Raw genomic sequence first — 18,165 nt, forward strand, 5'->3', positions numbered from 1 at the left:
TGCGTTTTTGCTGAACCAGTCACTATGACTCTTAGCTCACATTCTTAGAGTCTGTCTTTTAAGCAATTTTGACGTCGCTTTTGACCGCAATCCTTTCATCGCGCATGCGCCGGTCCGATTCTACCAACCCTTGATGAGACCCGTTCTCGAGGGCGGAAGTGGTGGCAGCGGAGGAAAGGGAGGTACTAGGCTGCTTGGTCACGCGCACGCGTTAGGGGGCCCCCCAAGGAAGGAGGCGGAAGAAGGTGCCCGGGGAAGGGGCTGAGCGAAGGTTAAGGCCGGATATCCAATCAGCTGGTGAGTGGTGTATCTGGTTGACCAATGAATTCACGCCTCGCGCTTATTGTCTCGCGAAGAGGGCGTTTCAGTAGCACGTTTGGGCGCGTTGGGCGGTGTCCTCGTATAAAAGACTCCGCCCGAGCGGGCAGCCGCCATTCTGGGGTTCGTTTAGAGGTAAGTGTTGCTATTTTGTCGGTTGGTGGGTAAAATTTTGCTCGGAGAGTTGGCTTGGGGAATGCGTCAAACGGGGGCTCAGTTGAGAGCCATCACTCGTATTAAGCGGCTATGTTCGGGGTGGGACATGGAGGTGTTTGGGGACAACAAAAATGGTACTTTTGGGTGTTTTAAAACAGCCCGTACTGATTATATCTTTCTCCCTTGTGTTCCTTTTATCCCAGGTTTGAATTTTCTCGGAGAAAGACAGGCCGGCCACCAGGAGAAAAGAAACAAGCCGCAGCAACATCTAAGCCCTTGAAAGGATCCAGAGAGAGGGGGGAAAGGGAAAAGAGCAGCCACCAGCCCAACCACTTGTGTCTTCTGCCCCTTCCCACCTATCTTGCCCACCCCACCAGCCCACGCTGCCTGGGACTTGAAATCTGTGGCCGAAGGACCGTCACCACATAACTTCAAAAATAATCAACCACCCTCCCTTCCCAAACTCACCCAAGTCCACTCATCCAGCGTTTACTTTTTTTAATCCACTCAGAACTTTTTTTTCTACGACCCCCCTCCCTAAATGGAGTTGGGTGGGGGGGGAAATGAATACTGAGTTGGCCTTTATTTTTTCTAAAGAGATTTTTTTGATCCAATGAGGCCCCCCAAATAATTGAGTTTTGGGTCCTGGTTGGTTGTTTTATTTTTTTCTCCAAAATTTTAATCCCCTCCCCCCCTGAGCCCGAGGTGCTGACGTCGCAAAAAAATTGGATAGTAAGTGTCGAATTTTCAAAAACCAGCCTTGCAACAAGAAATCAACGTTTCCCGTTGTGAAACCAAAATAATGAGAGGAAGAAATGAGACCATAGAACAAATAGAGAACTGGAGAAGGACCGATCCGGTCACTTAATCTCCATTAAAAAGGGCCTTTGGGTCTAAAACAGTGTTCTCTCTCCCTTACCACCAACCTCTTCCCTGCTCTGTTGCAGGCAAGGAGAGGGTGGAGGGAGGGCCTGCGAGTTAGGATTTTGATGGTTAACCCTTGGTAATCCAGCCAATTTCCAGACTGCCAAAGCTATAAGTGTTTGCTTTTTATAAGGAGGAATGGTTACCTTCCTCTCGTTAGCAGTCTTCAAAAGGGTTAATGAGCTCACATACAAAAGATGGTGGATCTTGTGGCCCAGAAGTCCCACTTCTTTGTGTGTGAGACAAGCAGGGCGCTTTTCAATTTGCCAGATTAATAAGCAATCTGTACATAAAGATTGCAGGGTAAGGAGATGGGCGGAGAGCATTAATAGTTGGGTATATTTTTAAATGATTGTTAACTCCTCTCAATTTTAATGTAATATGCTTGGGGTATATTTGTGTGGTTAATTCAGGTGGCAATCTAGGAATAAAGATTGCAAGACACTTAATTCAGGGCAAAATATCTTAGCGCCAATACATACAAGATTGATAGTTGGGGAGGTAAAGAATGTTTTGTAATTGTTGCAGATTGCATAGGTTAAAGTAACATTTTAACTTGATACTTTCTGGTCGGGGGAATACAGTTAGAGGGTGGAAAGGTTGGGGAAATGTGGAATTCAGGAGTATTAATTTTAACAAGCCATTTAGTGCAATTGAATGCTATCTAAAAGATTTGTGTCGTTAAAAGGAATTTTTTTTTCTTCCCTGCTTCAATATGGCGACTTTCTTTGTCCTTTTGTCTTCCAAGCGGCGTTGCAGGTTGTGTCTTGACCCATTTTTCTCCTGTCCTCCCACCTCAACCCTATTTGTTGAGAGGGGTCCAAGTCCTCCCCCCCTTTCCCTTTATAGGGAAGATGCGGGGGGGGGGGGGGGGACGGTGGTCGTTAGTAGCGAGTTGAACCTCAATTGCAAATTCAGTTCCTCCCAGCAGAAAATTGTTCTTTTAAATATTTTAATTGCTTGTATTCTCACAAAGCTCTTATTGATTCAAAATAGGTCAAAGACTATTCAGGATGGGGCTGCTTTTTTCTTTTTTACTAAAAAGGAGTGTTTTAAAATGTAAAGCGCTACCGGCGGAGCCTGGATAGCTTTTAAGTTTGAGTCCTCTTCTCCATTACAAAATGGCGTCCCAGCTTCTTTGTTTTTCCTTCCCCGTTCGCCATCCAGAGCTTAGGGCCGCCCTAGAAACTTGGTCAAGGGGGAGGAGCCGCCCTGAAAGGTGATGTAATCAGCTTTCTTCCTCGTTTCTCCACCCTCTCGAAACCCCGCCCCCGAGCAGATGCCTTCTGGATTCCTCATGCACGCTGCTGCTAGACGGGAAAAGCCATTTTCCTTATTTTCTTTAATCTTTTGTAACCATTATCTTAAAAGGGAAAAAGCTTGTAGCAATTAGATCTTGAAGCTGTCTCCTTGGGCAGCTCTAGTTTTTGTATATAAGGATTCCGAGCCTGTTGCTTTTATTTTCTCCCTCACTCATCACTACTGCTTGGAAGTTTTCCCTGCTTTAGTTGCCTGGGGTGGAAAACCAGTCAAACAGCTGTATTTTAGGACTGGAAGCTTTAGCGGGGGTGTGTGTGTGTGCGTGTATGTTGGGGGATACTGGGGGAAAACACAAAGATTGTAAAAAAGTAACAGGAGTTAACAACGGGCCTAATGACCCTGAAATGTGCCGTTTGTGCTCAGGAATCAGTCAGTCCTTGGGCCTCCTGCGTTTGGTCGATTTGTATAATGAAAATCTGGGGGAGAGTGGGTATTCCAGGACTGACTTCTAAATGGCCCTTATTCCCGCCTCTGGGTTTGGGGTTAAGCTCTTTGTGTTCAGTGCTGTATCACAGTTCTCCAGTTGCTTAGCTCCTGTACACTGGTACTAAGATGAGAAGTGAATCTTTAGGAAAGGAGGCGGCAGGTGTAAGCTCAAGGCAGGGGGATTCAAGCTACGGTTTCTGGTAAGCAAAACCTTTCTGGTATTACATTTCACAATCTTCATTTCTTTTTTTCCCAAAGAGCCACCCTTTTTTGAATTTCTTTTTTCTTCCCGTCTAAAATTCCTTGAATACAGTGGGAAAATAATGTCCTCGTTTTTCAGCTTGTGCAGTGCTGTAGCATTTGGTGCATGTTTGAAAACCATGCCCGAGTTGAGGGTGGTATTAAGGGTCTTGTCCCTTTCTTACCTTTCTTCCTCTCAAGTTTTTCCAAGTCAAATCTTAATCAGACTCTACATACAGTTTTCATTTTTTGAAGTCTTGCCCTGAAGCTGTGAAGGGTCTAGACTGAATTGGAAAGCAATTTTGTACAACTGCTTTGTGCTGACTTGGTGAGACTATAGGGCTAATTTTCTGTTGGGTATGGATTCTGGAATGACTCAACTTCTGGATTGGTGGGAGGGACTCTTCCACATGTCCTATTGACCACAAGTTTTTTATCTTTTAAGCAGTTTGCCATGTGCCTCTGCAGCATACCTACCTTGGGAGCTGAACATTCTACCCATTGGGGTTCCTGATCTCTAGTGAGCAGGGGATTATAATAAAGAAGATCTGCCTTAACGTGGGAGATGGGAAAAAGGTCTCCTAGGGGACCCACATCCATCCCGAGAACGTCGGACAACCTGATCATTAGAGTTTGTGGCCAGAGTTCTATCCTGGGACCCTGTCCTGTGGGTTGGGGACTGAATTTACACTTCTATTGAAAAGCAAATAAGCTTTGGAGGAGGGCAGGGGCTACCAGCTTTCCAGAATGATTTTGAAGGGGAGGGGCTTTCTATTTGAGAAGTGCAACCCTGTGAATCACCTGAGACATAATTCAGTTCACTGTGGAGACAGACTGGGAAATGCATCAGTTGCCTTAGGAAGCTGGGGAATGTAAGCTACAAAGCACTTCATTTCCAGAAGTGCTGAGGCCTCATAAGTTAAACTTGGACTCCTTCCTCCTTTGAGTAGTGAATTTAAACTTGTATAGAATTTTTGTCCTGAACCAATTCAGTTCTGATTCATTGGTGATGGGTACGGAATAACTAGCTAGGGTAGATAACTTTTCACCTTATTTGATAATTCTTCAGTAAAGTTTATTTTGGAGGCAGGAGTTGGTGTCACTTCTGGACTTAATTTTATCTCTGGTAAGAAAAGTTGAACATTGCCCAGTGCCTTGTGTCTGCATGTCTCTCCCAGCAACATTCTCCGAAGGGAGAGCCCAGGTTTAGGACAAAGTAGAGGTGATGGAAGAGGTTGCTTGCCCACCACCCTCCTATATGTTTTGCCTTCAAGGAAATCAAAACATATGCCCTGGATAATTTTTGTTGCCAGAAAACTTCCTTAAGCTTTCCTTCCAAGCTTCCTGATGTGTTATGACACATGGTCACTGCCCCTCCTTTCCTGGTCAGCTCCTTTGCCTTTTTCTGCTGTAGGCTTGTGCCAGAGTTCTAGGCTCTTCATTCCTTTCCACTTGAGTGCCTTGGACCTTCTTTCTAAATGTACTTACTTCAAAATAAGGCAGTTAGGTTGTAAGCCACTTGGGGTCCTTCTAAGTGAGTGAAAGCTATTTCCCCTGAAGAAAAACCATTATGAGAAAATTCACCTAGATTTTAAAGCCACATGATTCTTTGTGAGATAAGTTTAATTCTATTTCCAGAATACAAATAATAGGAAAACTGTAGTGCAAAATGAATGTTTAACATCTCTTCTGCTTTGTCTTCTAGCTTTCCTTGGCTATTGTCTTATTCTTGCTTGCTATGATTGGAAAATAAAAAGTTGTCCTAGTCCCATTCCTAGTAGAAGGCACTGGATAGTTTCTCCGTGTGCTCACTGGTTTCTCTCGAAAAAAGGTTCTCTAATCTCCCACCTTAAGTAAAGGAACATTTGAGCTCAAGTGACAGGTTTTTTTATGTGTGTCTGTGAAGGAAGTAGAGCAAATGGGTCTGTTGGCCTAAGTGGTGGTGCAAAAGGGACTTTTCCAAGGTGCTGTGTATTCAGCTCTGGCTTTGAATCTGAGGGTCTAGTTATATTTAGGGGGTATTGGTTTGAAATGAAGTTACATGGAAAGCTTTTTGTCAAATGGCGTATCATTGGTTACTTAATGATATGTATTACTTGGGAGTCACTCTTGCTTTTCCAGTCTCTAGCACATGGGAAGTCTGTTTGATGTATTCCTTTGTTGTGTCTATATATCACTTTATAGTGCCTTACTACCTGGGGAAAATTCCTATATCCTCATGTCTGTCTCTGTGTGTAAGAGTCACCACACTTCAGTCGGTTTGGCCTGTGGACTTCTAATTTATCTGGTATTGGACTTGAATGTTTTTTCCTCTGACCTTAGGTTCTACCTGCCCTTGTGGAGATTCCAGGGCAGCAGCAACAGCAGTTACCCCAGATTTGCTCACCTTTCTTCTTCGCTCCTTGTGTTCAGCTCACAGGTTCTGGTCTCGGGAACCAGGTCTCTCCACCACTGCCATCCCCAACCCCTGCTCTGCCTCTTCTTGGCCTAAGTTGTTAGGACCTGGAAATTTAGCAATTTATTGACTTTTTTGTTGGGAAGAGTAAAAGGTTGAGATTGTTATGCTTGTTTTTCTCTTTTGGCTTGAGACTAAATATCACTATTTGACGTGATCTCTAAAGAAGCCTGCTTTCTGCAGAAGCATAGTCATCTTTGTAGAACACCACTGTTTTCTGTCTTTGTCTTTGCACTAGATGCAGGAGGCTGTTTTCACCTTGCCATCTTCCTACCCAGTGTCTTGTTTCCCAGATGTCGATATTACTAAGTTGCTTTTTCTGCCTCTCAGAAGCCAGTGTTTAGGGTCACTGTGGATAAAAATCCTAATCAGAACCATACTGATTCTAAATTACCTCTCCTGAACTTGGGTTCTGGCCTAGAAATGGCTTCACTCTTCTCTGTTCCAAAACAGCTGTGTTTAGTTTTTAATTAACTCCTTTTCTAACCTGGTCTAAAGTAGCTACTAAAAATTTAATGGCATTTTCCCAGCTTCTGGTTTTATTTGTTCCTTTCTTTTTGGCTTCATGGTTTCTAATTTCAGGCCCTCAGGAATAGTAGGTGGTGGTGTGATTTAGGTGGGGAGTTAGGAGTCAGAGCCTCTTCTTTGCTTTTGAAACCACAAACTAATCTTGTCCTTAACTTTGAAACAATAAAAACTTGTGCAGTGTTTGATTAATGAGGGACCTTTTTTTTTTTAGGGCTTAGGAGGACCTGCTTGATTTTCATTACCTCCAGTTGGTCTGATTTCTGGGCGCCACCCCTAACTCCCATGGGGGAGAGGATCTGTTTCCAAGTTTTATTTCCTTCTCTTTGACCTACAGCTTAGAATGATTATCTACTGATGGAAACATACCTTATCCTGCCACCTGTGGCATTTGACTCTTTGTGAGCTAAGACAGAAAATAATTGACTCATGGAAGACACTGAGTCCAACGCCCCTGATTGGCCCAGTTCTTCTCAAGCTGATAGTTTTGGGGGGGGGGGGGTGTTTTAAGGTAGATTCATTAACAACTAAGGAGAAACCATACATAATAAGCAAAAATGCCTTGGAGAGTTGAGTGTTTTGGGAATGTGAACCTTACCTATGATACATTGTGAAGTTCAGCTATCCTAGGAAGGATGTCACTTGGAGCAAGAGGACAGGTGCTGCCTCAGTCTTCCAGCCTAATTATTATTCCTTCAGTCAGTGTTAACAGTGCTTCACTTGCCAGGGCTGTTTTCATAGTGGGGACAATGGTCTATGTTGATTTTTCTTATCTGGGTAAAGGTGAATATAGTTGAATGTAGAGTGAATAATTAGTCGCTGCTAATCTGTCAAATGAAGAGATGGAATTTATTAGAGACAGTTGGAGCTGTCCTTGGCCACCCATTTATTCTTTGTTTTTGTTTTATTCTCTTAGAAAACTTTGATCATGGGTTCGGGTCCCATAGACCCCAAAGAGCTTCTCAAGGGCCTGGATAGTTTCCTTAACCGAGATGGGGAAGTCAAGAGTGTGGATGGGATTTCGAAAATCTTCAGGTGAGTCTGTACCCTTTGAATTTGTTGTGAGTAGAGGCTATTGTGTGTTGTAATATGACTATCCTTAAGGCAGATAGTGAAGTGTGTTCCTGAGAGGAGTGGGAGTCAATGGACTAGGATTCAAATCTAATTATGTTAGAACTGGTGATAGTAAAGTTGGCCCCTGGCCCTAATGGCCTCTGGATATTTAGAGAGCCATAGTCCCAAGCGAAGGAAGGAAGCAGAGGAGCCAGGTGACAGGAGTCTTGGTTTATTTATGTTTTCTTTCAGGGATCCTCACGTTTTCCAGGAGAAAGCAACTTAGGACTGAATCAGTCCTAAGAGATGGTAGTTGAAGGCAAAGGCTTTCACCCTGATGCAGCATCAGACATGTCCTGTGTGTGGGGGAAGCAGGGACACCCACCTCCCCAGACTGGAGACTTCAGTGCATCTTCTCCATTGTGTTCCACCCTTCTGGGGGTTTCCACATCTCCCCTAATCCACCCCAACCTTCTGGGGGCCTGTGCGATTCCCCAACCCGGGAGCAGAATCCCAAGTTCTCAGGAATCTCTGGGCACTTCAGATTAGACACCCTTCATTTCTAACTGCACTTCCTCTTTTACAGCCTGATGAAAGAGGCACGAAAGATGGTGAGTCGGTGCACGTACTTGAACATTCTCCTGCAGACCCGTTCACAAGAAGTACTGGTCAAGTAAGTGAGGACCTGGGTGACTGGGATGGGGAGATGTAGTTAGAAGTGGGGTGGTGAGGCACGGAATTCCTCAGTCACTGAAGGGGGACAAGGAGGGTGGGGTGTATTCCCAAGGCCCAGGAAGGGCATCACAGATCCCCCTGCTTGCCTGCAGGTTTATTGACGTCGGCGGTTATAAGCTTCTTAACAATTGGCTGACGTATTCGAAGACGACCAACAACATTCCCCTCTTACAGCAAATTCTGCTGACCCTGCAACACCTGCCCCTCACTGTTGACCATCTCAAACAGGTACCTTTGGTCTTTAGAATCCTGATTCTTCCTTTTTGGTTTAGCCTAACAGATGAAAAACCCACATCCATTCTGATGTGGCTGCAGTCTTGGACCTGTGAGGTAGAATAGTTTAAAAAAAGTAATAGGAATTTGGAATCAAGATTTGGTTCAAATCTGTCCCCTTTAATAGGTGTATGACATGGGGGCAATGTGTATATCCATGCTTCAGTTCTTTCATCTGTAAAATTAGAGTGATTGAACTTACCTAAGTGGGTTGATTTAGAGTAAGAATATGTCTCCAAGGGCTTTGTATGAGAGAGTGTGCAGTGTTAGTGGCTGTTGAGAGACTGAGTGAATCTGTGGGGGTGGTGAGCTCTGAGGGGGCAGCTTTTCCTCCTGTCACTTACCATCCTGTTGCTCCCTATCTTTGATAGAACAACACAGCCAAATTGGTGAAGCAGCTGAGCAAGTCGAGTGATGATGAAGGTGAGGGCCTGTCCTTTCCTAACAACATACATGCTAGTTTTCCCAGTAACACCCTGCTGTTAGGGCATGGCAGAATCGCAACTCCTGGGGTATGTCTTAGCTTTGATAGCAACAGATTCTTTCCTTTTCTAGGACAAAGGGTTTTGGAGCTCCTGGCAAGGGTCATACAGTTATGGCTTTTCTTTTTTGTATTTTTAATTAATTAATTTATTTTGGTGGTGCTGGGTGTTCGTTACTGTACACGGGCTTTCTCTAGTTAGGGTGAGCAGGGGCTACTCTGCATTGTGGAGCACATGCTCTGGGCGCATGGGCTTCGGTAGTTGTGGCGCATGGACTTAGTTGCTCCACATCCTGTGGAATCTTCTGGACCCGGGACTGAACCTGTGTTCCCTGCATTGGCAGGCAGATTCTTTATCGACTGTGCCACCAGGGAAGTAGCTGGCTTTTCTTTAGAGAAAAAAAGGATTTACATCCATCCAAGAGTTCACCCCAAATTTTTTTACCCAAGATGTAAACCAGGAGCACAGGATATACTAGTTTCCCACAAGTGAACAGTATTGCAGCAGAGCTGATCCCCTGGTCAGAATATAGGCTTGCTCTTTGTCTGTGGGCAAAGATGTGTTTGGTCCCTTTGGAAAGAGGCTATGGCTTTGGTGTGGTGGGAGCATCCAGGCCTGAGCAGGCCTATCTGTAGTTTCATTAGCTGGAGCAGAAAACCCTGGGTACATTTTCCAGGATAAACGATCTTGATTTTGTTTTAACTCACATTGTGTTGTTTAAGTGAAAAGTATTCCCTGGCTTTCCATCCTTTTATATGATGAGCACTTCACTATTTTTGTGACATCTCAGAGTAGTTTTGTAGGATGGTCTATAACACAGAAAGATCCTGTTAAATCATTGTCCATCTTTTGATTATCTGCTAGGATATATTAGTTCCTCTTTCAGCTGGCTTAATTGTGCTGCCTTCATTATTCTGTGCTGACTTTAGATACTGAAGTTTGTACATTGCTTATCAACTGTGTCCCTGGACCACAGTATTAGATGCTCCCCAAAGATGTTAGGTTATTATATTCCTCCATTGGGGATGCACTGGGTTCATACTGCATTAGGTATAGAAGTTACCAGTTTTGTGACTGTTTCGAAAAGTTCTGATGTTCTACAATAGTCTCATCATTGAATGAGCCCATAATTGGAACACTGGCCTGGAAAGAGATCCTGTAGATAGGAGATGTTATTTGCCAAGTACAGAAGGAAAGAAAGGGCAACAAAGGCATTTCCCCCCCATGTATTTAGAAGTGTTTTTTATCTTTAAATTCTCTGACCATCTTTTTTCACTAGATAAACTGTTTCATTCATCCTAAATTGGTCTGTTTTTCAGTTTCTTTTCTCACTCTTGCAACATCTAATTGATTTTTTAAAAAGCTGTTGTCACTAGCAGCATTCTAGGAAAAAAAGGTTGCCTAGAAAATACTTTTTTAAGAGGATCTGAATGTGCCTCCATGAAATTTTGCATTAAGTTTCCTTTTAGGATGAGGTAGACTAATACAGTTTCTTTTTAAATCTGATAGCCCTTCAGATACTTGAACTCTGCCCACCTTTCTCCTGATTTTATTGTAATAAGTGGTTAGGGGAAGAGCACAGGCACGGGTTTATTCTGCCATCTTCTAGTTTTATGACTTGAATCTCCATGCAATATGTTACATTACTTAGGCATTTCCTCTTTCTCTTACCTGCAGAACTCCGGAAATTGGCCTCAGTCCTTGTCAGCGACTGGATGGCGGTCATCCGCTCCCAGAGCAGTACCCAGCCTGCTGGTAAGCTCTTTGGCCCTTGATCCCTTGGATTTCTTTCTTTCTTTCCCACTGGGTTGCGGCCTTCCATGCCCATAGCCTGCTTTTTACTTCTGACAGTCTTTCTCTTTGTCTAAATAAAATCGTTTTCTTCTCTGTTTTTCCACAACAGAGAAAGATAAGAAGAAACGGAAAGAAGAGGGAAAGAGTCGAACCACCCCTCCTGAGCGACCGGTGACTGAGGTGAAGGCTGAGACTCGGGCTGAGGAGGCCCCGGAAAAGAAGAGGGAGAAGCCCAAGTCTCTCCGCACCACAGCGCCCAGTCACGCCAAGTTCCGCTCCACCGGTAAGACTGCCTTCTGGCCTCTGGAGGGTCTGTGGGTAGGTACGCAGCCGAGCCTACAGACTTCTACCGTAACTCTGAAGAAGACGGAACACTAGTGAAGCGTCACGGGGGTTTATACGCTTTGATGAAGGTTAAGGGAGGAACAGGCCATCTCCAACACCAGGTCTTTTCCCTCAGGACTAGAGCTGGAGACCCCATCTTTGGTGCCCGTGAAGAAGAATGCCAGTGCAGTGGTGGTTTCTGACAAGTACAACCTTAAACCTATCCCCCTCAAGCGTCAGAGGTATGGACCACAATCCGGGTTCTGAATGGTTGGTGTCTATGGCCCTGAGGGTGAAGGAAGGGGTAAGTCTGGTGCTGACCGTTCCCTTTCTCACAGTTCTGCAGCTGCCCCAGGAGATGCTGCCCCTCTTGCAGAGAAGAAATACAAACCACTCAACACAACACCCAATGCCACCAAAGAGATCAAAGTGAAGATCATCCCACCACAGCGTGAGTCTAAAGTGGGAGGATGTACTTTGAATTGGGAGCCAACTCTTCATGAAAATGAAATGCTTTTCTCCATTTTCATTTGTTTCTTTGTGTCCTTTAATGTGTGTACCTCAGAAATTCCCTCCATGGGAGTCATTCAGAGGATGGCTTAGGAGTGATTTGAAAGATGGAATAGGGAGGCTTGCTACTCAGTGACGTGTTGGGGTGCTCCCAGCTGTCACGTTCGTGGGGACTGGCTTTGTCACTTACCTGAGCTGTGATTCATATCCAGAGCCATGGCTTGCCTGCCTTTGAAAGAAAGAAAGAATGACAAGAATTTCTTGTGCAAATCCTCTTACATACACTTCCTGCTCACCTTAAGCTTATTGTGTCCAACATTTAGGCAGCGTCTCTATTGACCAACTTTCTGCTCAGATTTTGTAAGAATAGGCTCATGAAGAGGTCTGATGATGCTATTTTATGTTTTTTTTCTTTTGCAGCTATGGAGGGCCTGGGCTTTCTGGATGCACTCAATTCAGCCCCTGTCCCAGGCATCAAAATTAAGAAGAAGAAGAAGGTGCTGTCACCCACAGCTGCCAAGGTACGGGCACTGGGCCGTAGGTACCAGTGACCAGGTAGAGAAGATACAGGGAGAGGAAGGGCCCAGCAGCTTAGAGCGCCTGTGGAAGGCAGGAGGCATCTCAGACGTAGACTGGTGGCGGCAGAGCGTTGTCAGAGACAGTCTTCCTTGACCGGAAGTGTCCGGGGATCCTTCCTGGAACCTGAACGAATTGCCCTGCCTTGCCCTTGCCGTTCCTGTGTGCTCAGTGACTTCTTTTCTTCCACAATAGCCGAGCCCATTTGAAGGAAAAACAAGCACAGAACCAAGCGCGGCCAAACCTTCTTCCCCAGAGCCAGCACCTCCCGAGGCTATGGACACAGAACGTCCTGGGACCCCAGTTCCACCTGTTGAAGTCCCAGAGCTCATGGATACTGGTGAGTTCAGAATGTGGATCAGGTTTGGGGGTTCTTTGAAAGGAAGGGACTGGTCTGAAATCACTTCTGCTTCCAGCCTCTTTGGAGCCAGGAGCTCTGGATGTGAAGCCAGTGGAGAGTCCTGGTGATCCTAGCCAGCTGACCCGGAAAGGCAGGAAGAGGAAAACTGTGACGTGGCCGGAGGAGGGCAAGCTGAGAGAGTATTTCTATTTTGAACTGGATGAGACTGAGCGAGGTGAGCGATCCAGTTTCCTCTGTAGGAGGTGGGGTTGAAGGATTTGGTTGGTAAATGGACTTGGTAGGGCTTACTTTCCCCTCTTGCTTTTTTTCTCTTGGATGATAGTAAATGTGAATAAGATCAAGGACTTCGGTGAAGCAGCTAAGCGAGAGATACTGTCAGACCGACATGCATTTGAGACGGCCCGGCGTCTGAGCCATGACAACATGGAGGAGAAGGTGCCCTGGGTGTGCCCCCGGCCCCTGGTGCTGCCCTCGCCCCTCGTCACCCCTGGAAGCAACAGCCAGGAGCGGTACATCCAGGCTGAGCGGGAGAAGGGGATCCTTCAGGAGCTCTTCCTGAACAAGGAAAGGTGAGCAGGAGGGGGATCGCTCCCTGAGGTATTGAGCCCTTGAGGGCAGCGGGCCTTGAGGTTATTAGAAGGGGGTGGGGGTTAGGAAGAAAGTGGAGGGCCTGAGTAAATAATTTGACTGTCACTTTTTTTTCTATCTCCTGCGGCATTCCTGACAGTCCTCATGAGCCTGATCCTGAGCCCTATGAGCCTATCCCCCCAAAGCTCATACCCCTAGATGAGGTGAGTATTGCGTGCTGATGGAGGTTGTGATTGTATTAATGCCTCTTTCATGTGAGACAATTTCTTCATTCCTTGTTGGTCCTGATTGTCCACTTGTTCTTCCAGGAATGTTCCATGGATGAGACCCCATATGTTGAGACCCTGGAACCTGGGGGAGCTGGTGGCTCACCTGACGGAGCAGGTGGTTCCAAGTTGCCTCCAGTTCTGGCTAATCTTATGGGAAGCATGGGTGCCGGGAAGAGCCCCCAGGGTCCTGGAGGAGGGGGCATCAACGTGCAGGAGATCCTCACCTCCATCATGGTACGAGCCTCCCTCCTGCCCCTCTCCTGTCTTCCTTGTTCTTTATGCCTTTCTGCTCACCTTCCTGTCTTCTTCCGCCTCAGGGTGTTAGCCTTGTCCTCTGTTGACCTTGTCCTTAATGTCCTTGCCTTACAGGGTAGCCCCAACAGTCATCCCTCAGAAGAACTGCTGAAGCAAGCAGACTATTCAGACAAGATCAAGCAGATGCTGGGTAATCCTCAGGGCCAGCCCCCAGGCCTGGGCGAGGGGACCGGCAGTGGACTTGGGGGAGCACGGGTGTTGCCACTAGGCAGCAAGACGTGGGAGGGGAAGACTGGACAGAGAGCGGTGCTCTGCCAGGTTGGTTGGAAAGGTTGGCTGGATGCACCTAAGCAAGAGGACATCATGCCGCTCTCTCGAATCCTCTTGCTGACTGCTTCACTCCTCATTCAACAGTGCCACATGGACTCTTAGGCCCTGGTCCGATAGCCAATGGTTTCCCACCTGGAGGCCCTGGGGGCCCCAAGGGCATGCAGCACTTCCCCCCTGGACCTGGGGGCCCTATGCCAGGTAGGTGGAGAGCAAGCGGTTGGAAGGGGCTTGTCTGCTGGATTTGGGCCTGGTAACAGCACAGGGTTGACCATACCTGGGGGTGGTTTAGGTTGGGAGATGGTGGTCTCTAGGTATAATTCAGGTAGCTGACATTATCTCTCCCTTTTTTTCCCCTCCTAACAGGTCCCCATGGAGGCCCTGGGGGCCCTGGTGGGCCAGTGGGTCCACGTCTGCTGGGTCCCCCACCCCCTCCCCGGGGGGGTGACCCCTTCTGGGATGGCCCAGGTGACCCTATGCGGGGTGGCCCGATGCGGGGCGGGCCAGGACCTGGCCCTGGGCCATACCATAGAGGCCGTGGTGGCCGAGGAGGAAATGAACCTCCTCCTCCTCCTCCTCCATTCCGGGGGGCCAGAGGAGGTCGCTCTGGAGGCGGACCCCCAAATGGACGAGGGGGCCCTGGTGGGGGCATGGTTGGCGGCGGTGGACATCGTCCCCATGAAGGCCCTGGTGGCGGCATGAACAGTGGCAGCGGACATCGTCCCCATGAAGGCCCTGGCGGTGGCATGGGTGGTGGGCATCGCCCCCACGAAGGCCCTGGTGGTAGCATGGGTGGGGGGCACCGCCCCCACGAAGGCCCCGGCGGTGGCATGGGTGGAGGCAGTGGACATCGCCCCCATGAAGGCCCTGGTGGAGGAATGGGTGCTGGTGGTGGCCATCGGCCCCATGAAGGCCCTGGACACGGGGGGCCCCATGGCCACCGGCCTCATGATGTCCCTGGTCACCGAGGACACGACCACCGAGGGCCACCCCCTCACGAGCACCGTGGCCATGATGGCCCTGGCCATGGAGGAGGGGGCCACCGAGGGCATGATGGTGGCCACAGCCACGGAGGAGGTGAGGATGCTCCCTGTGCCCCCATACAGCTCTTGGTATCTTTTACAAGTTTCTGGGGGACCTCACTACTGGGGGTGTGTCAGGCAGAACATGAGGTCACCTCACTCCCAGTTCCCAGCATGCCCATTTTGCCCTTCTCCCAGGTCCCCAAGACTAGGTCTCTGAAAGAAGGCTCTTGGGATGCCTTGGACTGGGGGGATGCGTGGCACCGACTTCTGAGCCTTCCTGTCTAATGATTCCATCCTCATCCCCACAGACATGTCAAACCGCCCTGTGTGTCGACATTTCATGATGAAGGGCAACTGCCGCTATGAGAACAACTGTGCCTTCTACCACCCGGGTGTCAACGGGCCCCCCCTGCCCTAGGGACCACCTGCCCGCCCCGCCCACACACACCCTGTGGACTGCAGCCTTGCTCCTTCCACTCTTTATGGCTTCTGTGAGGCCCATTTCCCTGTTCCCCCAGCTGATGAGGAGCCTGCCCCCTCAGTGCCCACACGCCTGGGTTCTGGGGGTTTTCTGATCACTGGTGCGCATTGATGTACATATTTTCCTCCAGTCTGGGGAGGAGAGAGACTGGACACATTCTGTACCCTGGACTGCTGAAGAGGAGACCCAGTTGGCTTCACTTTTTGAGGAGTTTTGCCCTGTATCCTAAGCCCCTTTCCGGTATTACCCTTCACGCCTGAGAACCTAAAGCTGGTTATCCTGGAGAACACCTCTGCTCTCCTGCTGTGGGTTTTCCACATGCACACGGAACTTTTGACGTGGGATCAGCTGCACTTATGAAATTCTCCTAGCCACGTTCATTTCCCCATGGGTGGGGATGTAAAGGGGTACCGTGTACCCCACTGCACTGAGAGGGCTCAATCAGGCTGGATTTGAGTTCTGGAACACATCATCCCCACCCCTCCCTGAACACAGGCTTTTTACATTGAGTCCTTTCTCAAGTGAGACTTTTGCTGCAATCTTCGAGGACACTCAGGTTTGCGCCTTGGGTGTGCTAGGTTCAATGATGGCAAATCACATCTGCAGCCCATGAAAGTTTTAGCTGGCAGAGGTGAGGCCATGGCGGTGGTTCACCCTTGCCTACAGCTCCTTCTGGAAACTGTAAAACAGTGAGACCAGCTTTTCATCACCTGAAGCCTGGCATGCTGGGCCTGACAGTCACACTACATGCACTGCCTCTGGGAGTGAGCGTGCTCCTGGTCCCCATCTGGAACCTCGTAGGTGTGAGGCCTCCAGCTCCCTTGCCCTGTCAGCCACCTCTGAATCCCCAGCCAGGTACCTTCCTGGGTGGATTCGATAAGATGACCTTCCCTCTCCCAGTCCTCTCCTTCACCTGTCTCGGCATCAGTTGTTTTCTATGAAAACAGTGGATTGGTTAGGTTTTGTGCAGGGTCTTGGGTTACAGCCACAATGGATTTGAGGATGAGTATCTTCTTTTTCTTTTGGTTTTGTATATTTTGTACATTAATAATAAACAGTGGAAAGAGAAGTATTTAACCTCTGGTGTGTTTGGACTCTGTTAAAAAAAACCATTATCAGCTGTGGTCAAAGGTTCATCAATACCTCTGGAGTGTGGTTTTCAATCCTTTGTTTTTGGTAAGTGAAACACGGGTGAAGGAGTGCTTTGACTATAAACACCACACACGGTACAGGGTAGGTGGCATGTAGTCGAACGCTGGGGAGGGCAGAGCTCACAGATAACCTGAACTGCAGGAGGTATAGGCATGTTGATTCTAGCTGATCCTACCAGCCCTGTGACTAGCTTAGTAGAGGGATAAGAGTAAGTGAAGAAAGAAAGATCAAAGAGCAGTTCCTAGGGATGGAAAGAAGGAAAAACAGATGGATTCTTGCAAGATGAGCAGCTCCAGTGGAAAAATTTTATTAAGACTGTAGACAGCTTATTCCCAAAGAGCAGTGTAGTGGGAAACAGGTCTGCTGCTTGTAGACTCAGTTATTTTCAGATCTTAAGGCTAGGTATTGAGGGTGTACTGATGGAGTAAGATTCCCAGGGATGGGAATTCCCTGGTGATCCAGTGGTTAGGATTCAGCACTTTGACTGCTGAGACCTGGTTGGGGAACTAAGATCGTGCAAGCTGTGCTGTGCAGCCAAGAAAGAAAAGTATACTTAAAAAAACACTCCTAAGGAGACAGGAAGTTTTTCCAGAACACGGGGAGGATTAAATTTAAATAGGAAGTTCTGCTATTCTATATTAGATACTAGATTACATTTTGTGGGGAGATGAAAAGGGAGGGTGGGGATTTTCGGCTAGGTTGAGAATAGTGGTTTCCAACCTTTCAGCATCATCAGAATCATCTGATGGGCTTGTTAAGACAGACTGGGCATGGGCTTCAGCAAATTTTCTGATTCAGTAGGTCTGGAATGAATTCCAAGATTCTACATTTCTAACAAATTCCCAAGTGTTGCTGATTGCTGATCTGGAAAACACTAAAAAGACACAGCCCTAGAACACAAGTTTCTTGGCTGTTGTTTCCAGGATTGGCCACAAGAGGACAGCAATTCCCTAAACTTAACACATGCCACCTACACTGCCTGATTTTATCCTTTTGCCCCTTGGGAGAGTGTTCAGTCAGCCTACTGTTGCTCTGTGCACTGGGAGAGGACCTGAGAAGACATAATACAAGGGCCACGCTGAAAAATAACCAACGAAGTAAACAGCTCAAGTCAAAAAAAGTTAAAAATTATTGTGCTTCTGGTTCCATCAACTGCCTGCTTCTCCTTCTTCCCTCCATCTCCTGCAAGAGGCCACAAGAACCTTTTAAGAGAACTTCACTTTTTCTATTTTAAAACTAAATTCAGCCATTTTTCTTGCAAATTCTCCACGAAAACCCCAAGTAACCTGTTACTTGAGAGTTTCCTTTTTTTTAAGGCAGGGAGAGAGTTTCAGCATCTGGTCCATGTCACTGTACCCATTTCTGTTTCTCTAAGCCTTGCAGACACATCTCTTTTTTCGGGTTTTTTCAGGTGGTCTGTTCCTCCTTTTTTATTCCATTTCCACCCTCACCCCCAAAATTACCTTTTAACTGTTGACTTCTCTGTCGACCCTTCCCCAAGCACACTGGTTCAATCTCCAATTCTGAATCACCATTATTCTCTCTCTCCCATTCCTGCTCCCAGGCAGTACACCTAATGTTGAAAAATCCTGAAAC

General features: G+C 47.3%; 1 protein-coding gene across 4 annotated transcripts; it reads left to right on the plus strand.

Annotated features, from left to right (window-relative positions):
* The first annotated feature begins 85 nt into the window (after positions 1-85).
* PPP1R10 (protein phosphatase 1 regulatory subunit 10) lies at positions 86-16,494 on the plus strand. Of its 4 annotated transcripts, none has more exons than XM_020888815.2 (20): positions 86-182; positions 678-1,206; positions 7,281-7,399; positions 8,004-8,090; positions 8,245-8,380; positions 8,797-8,848; positions 10,585-10,662; positions 10,811-10,984; positions 11,162-11,267; positions 11,364-11,476; positions 11,956-12,056; positions 12,307-12,451; positions 12,528-12,686; positions 12,795-13,041; positions 13,200-13,263; positions 13,369-13,563; positions 13,699-13,774; positions 13,999-14,112; positions 14,278-14,988; positions 15,245-16,494. In XM_020888815.2, exons 3-20 carry the CDS (start codon positions 7,293-7,295, stop codon positions 15,352-15,354), a joined length of 2,775 nt encoding a protein of 924 aa, XP_020744474.1. In that variant the 5' UTR covers positions 86-182; positions 678-1,206; positions 7,281-7,292; the 3' UTR covers positions 15,355-16,494. The 4 variants fall into 4 exon arrangements, with proteins under 4 accessions (XP_020744474.1, XP_020744475.1, XP_020744473.1 ...); XM_020888816.2 differs by lacking the exon at positions 86-182 and adding an exon at positions 215-297; XM_020888814.2 differs by lacking the exon at positions 86-182 and adding an exon at positions 347-453.
* Positions 16,495-18,165: the final 1,671 nt, after the last annotated feature.

The sequence above is a fragment of the Odocoileus virginianus genome, chromosome 27 (genome assembly GCF_023699985.2).
Source record: "Odocoileus virginianus isolate 20LAN1187 ecotype Illinois chromosome 27, Ovbor_1.2, whole genome shotgun sequence".
Classification (NCBI taxonomy): domain Eukaryota; kingdom Metazoa; phylum Chordata; class Mammalia; order Artiodactyla; family Cervidae; genus Odocoileus; species Odocoileus virginianus.

Bases quoted from the DNA above. Each gene is read 5' to 3' on its own strand.
- PPP1R10 (XM_020888815.2), top strand. From the start codon at position 7,293: ATGGGTTCGGGTCCCATAGACCCCAAAGAGCTTCTCAAGGGCCTGGAT. The intron at 11,477-11,955 runs GTGAGTCTAAAG...TTTCTTTTGCAG, and splicing joins GAAGATCATCCCACCACAGC to CTATGGAGGGCCTGGGCTTT. The intron at 13,564-13,698 runs GTACGAGCCTCC...CTTGCCTTACAG, and splicing joins AGATCCTCACCTCCATCATG to GGTAGCCCCAACAGTCATCC.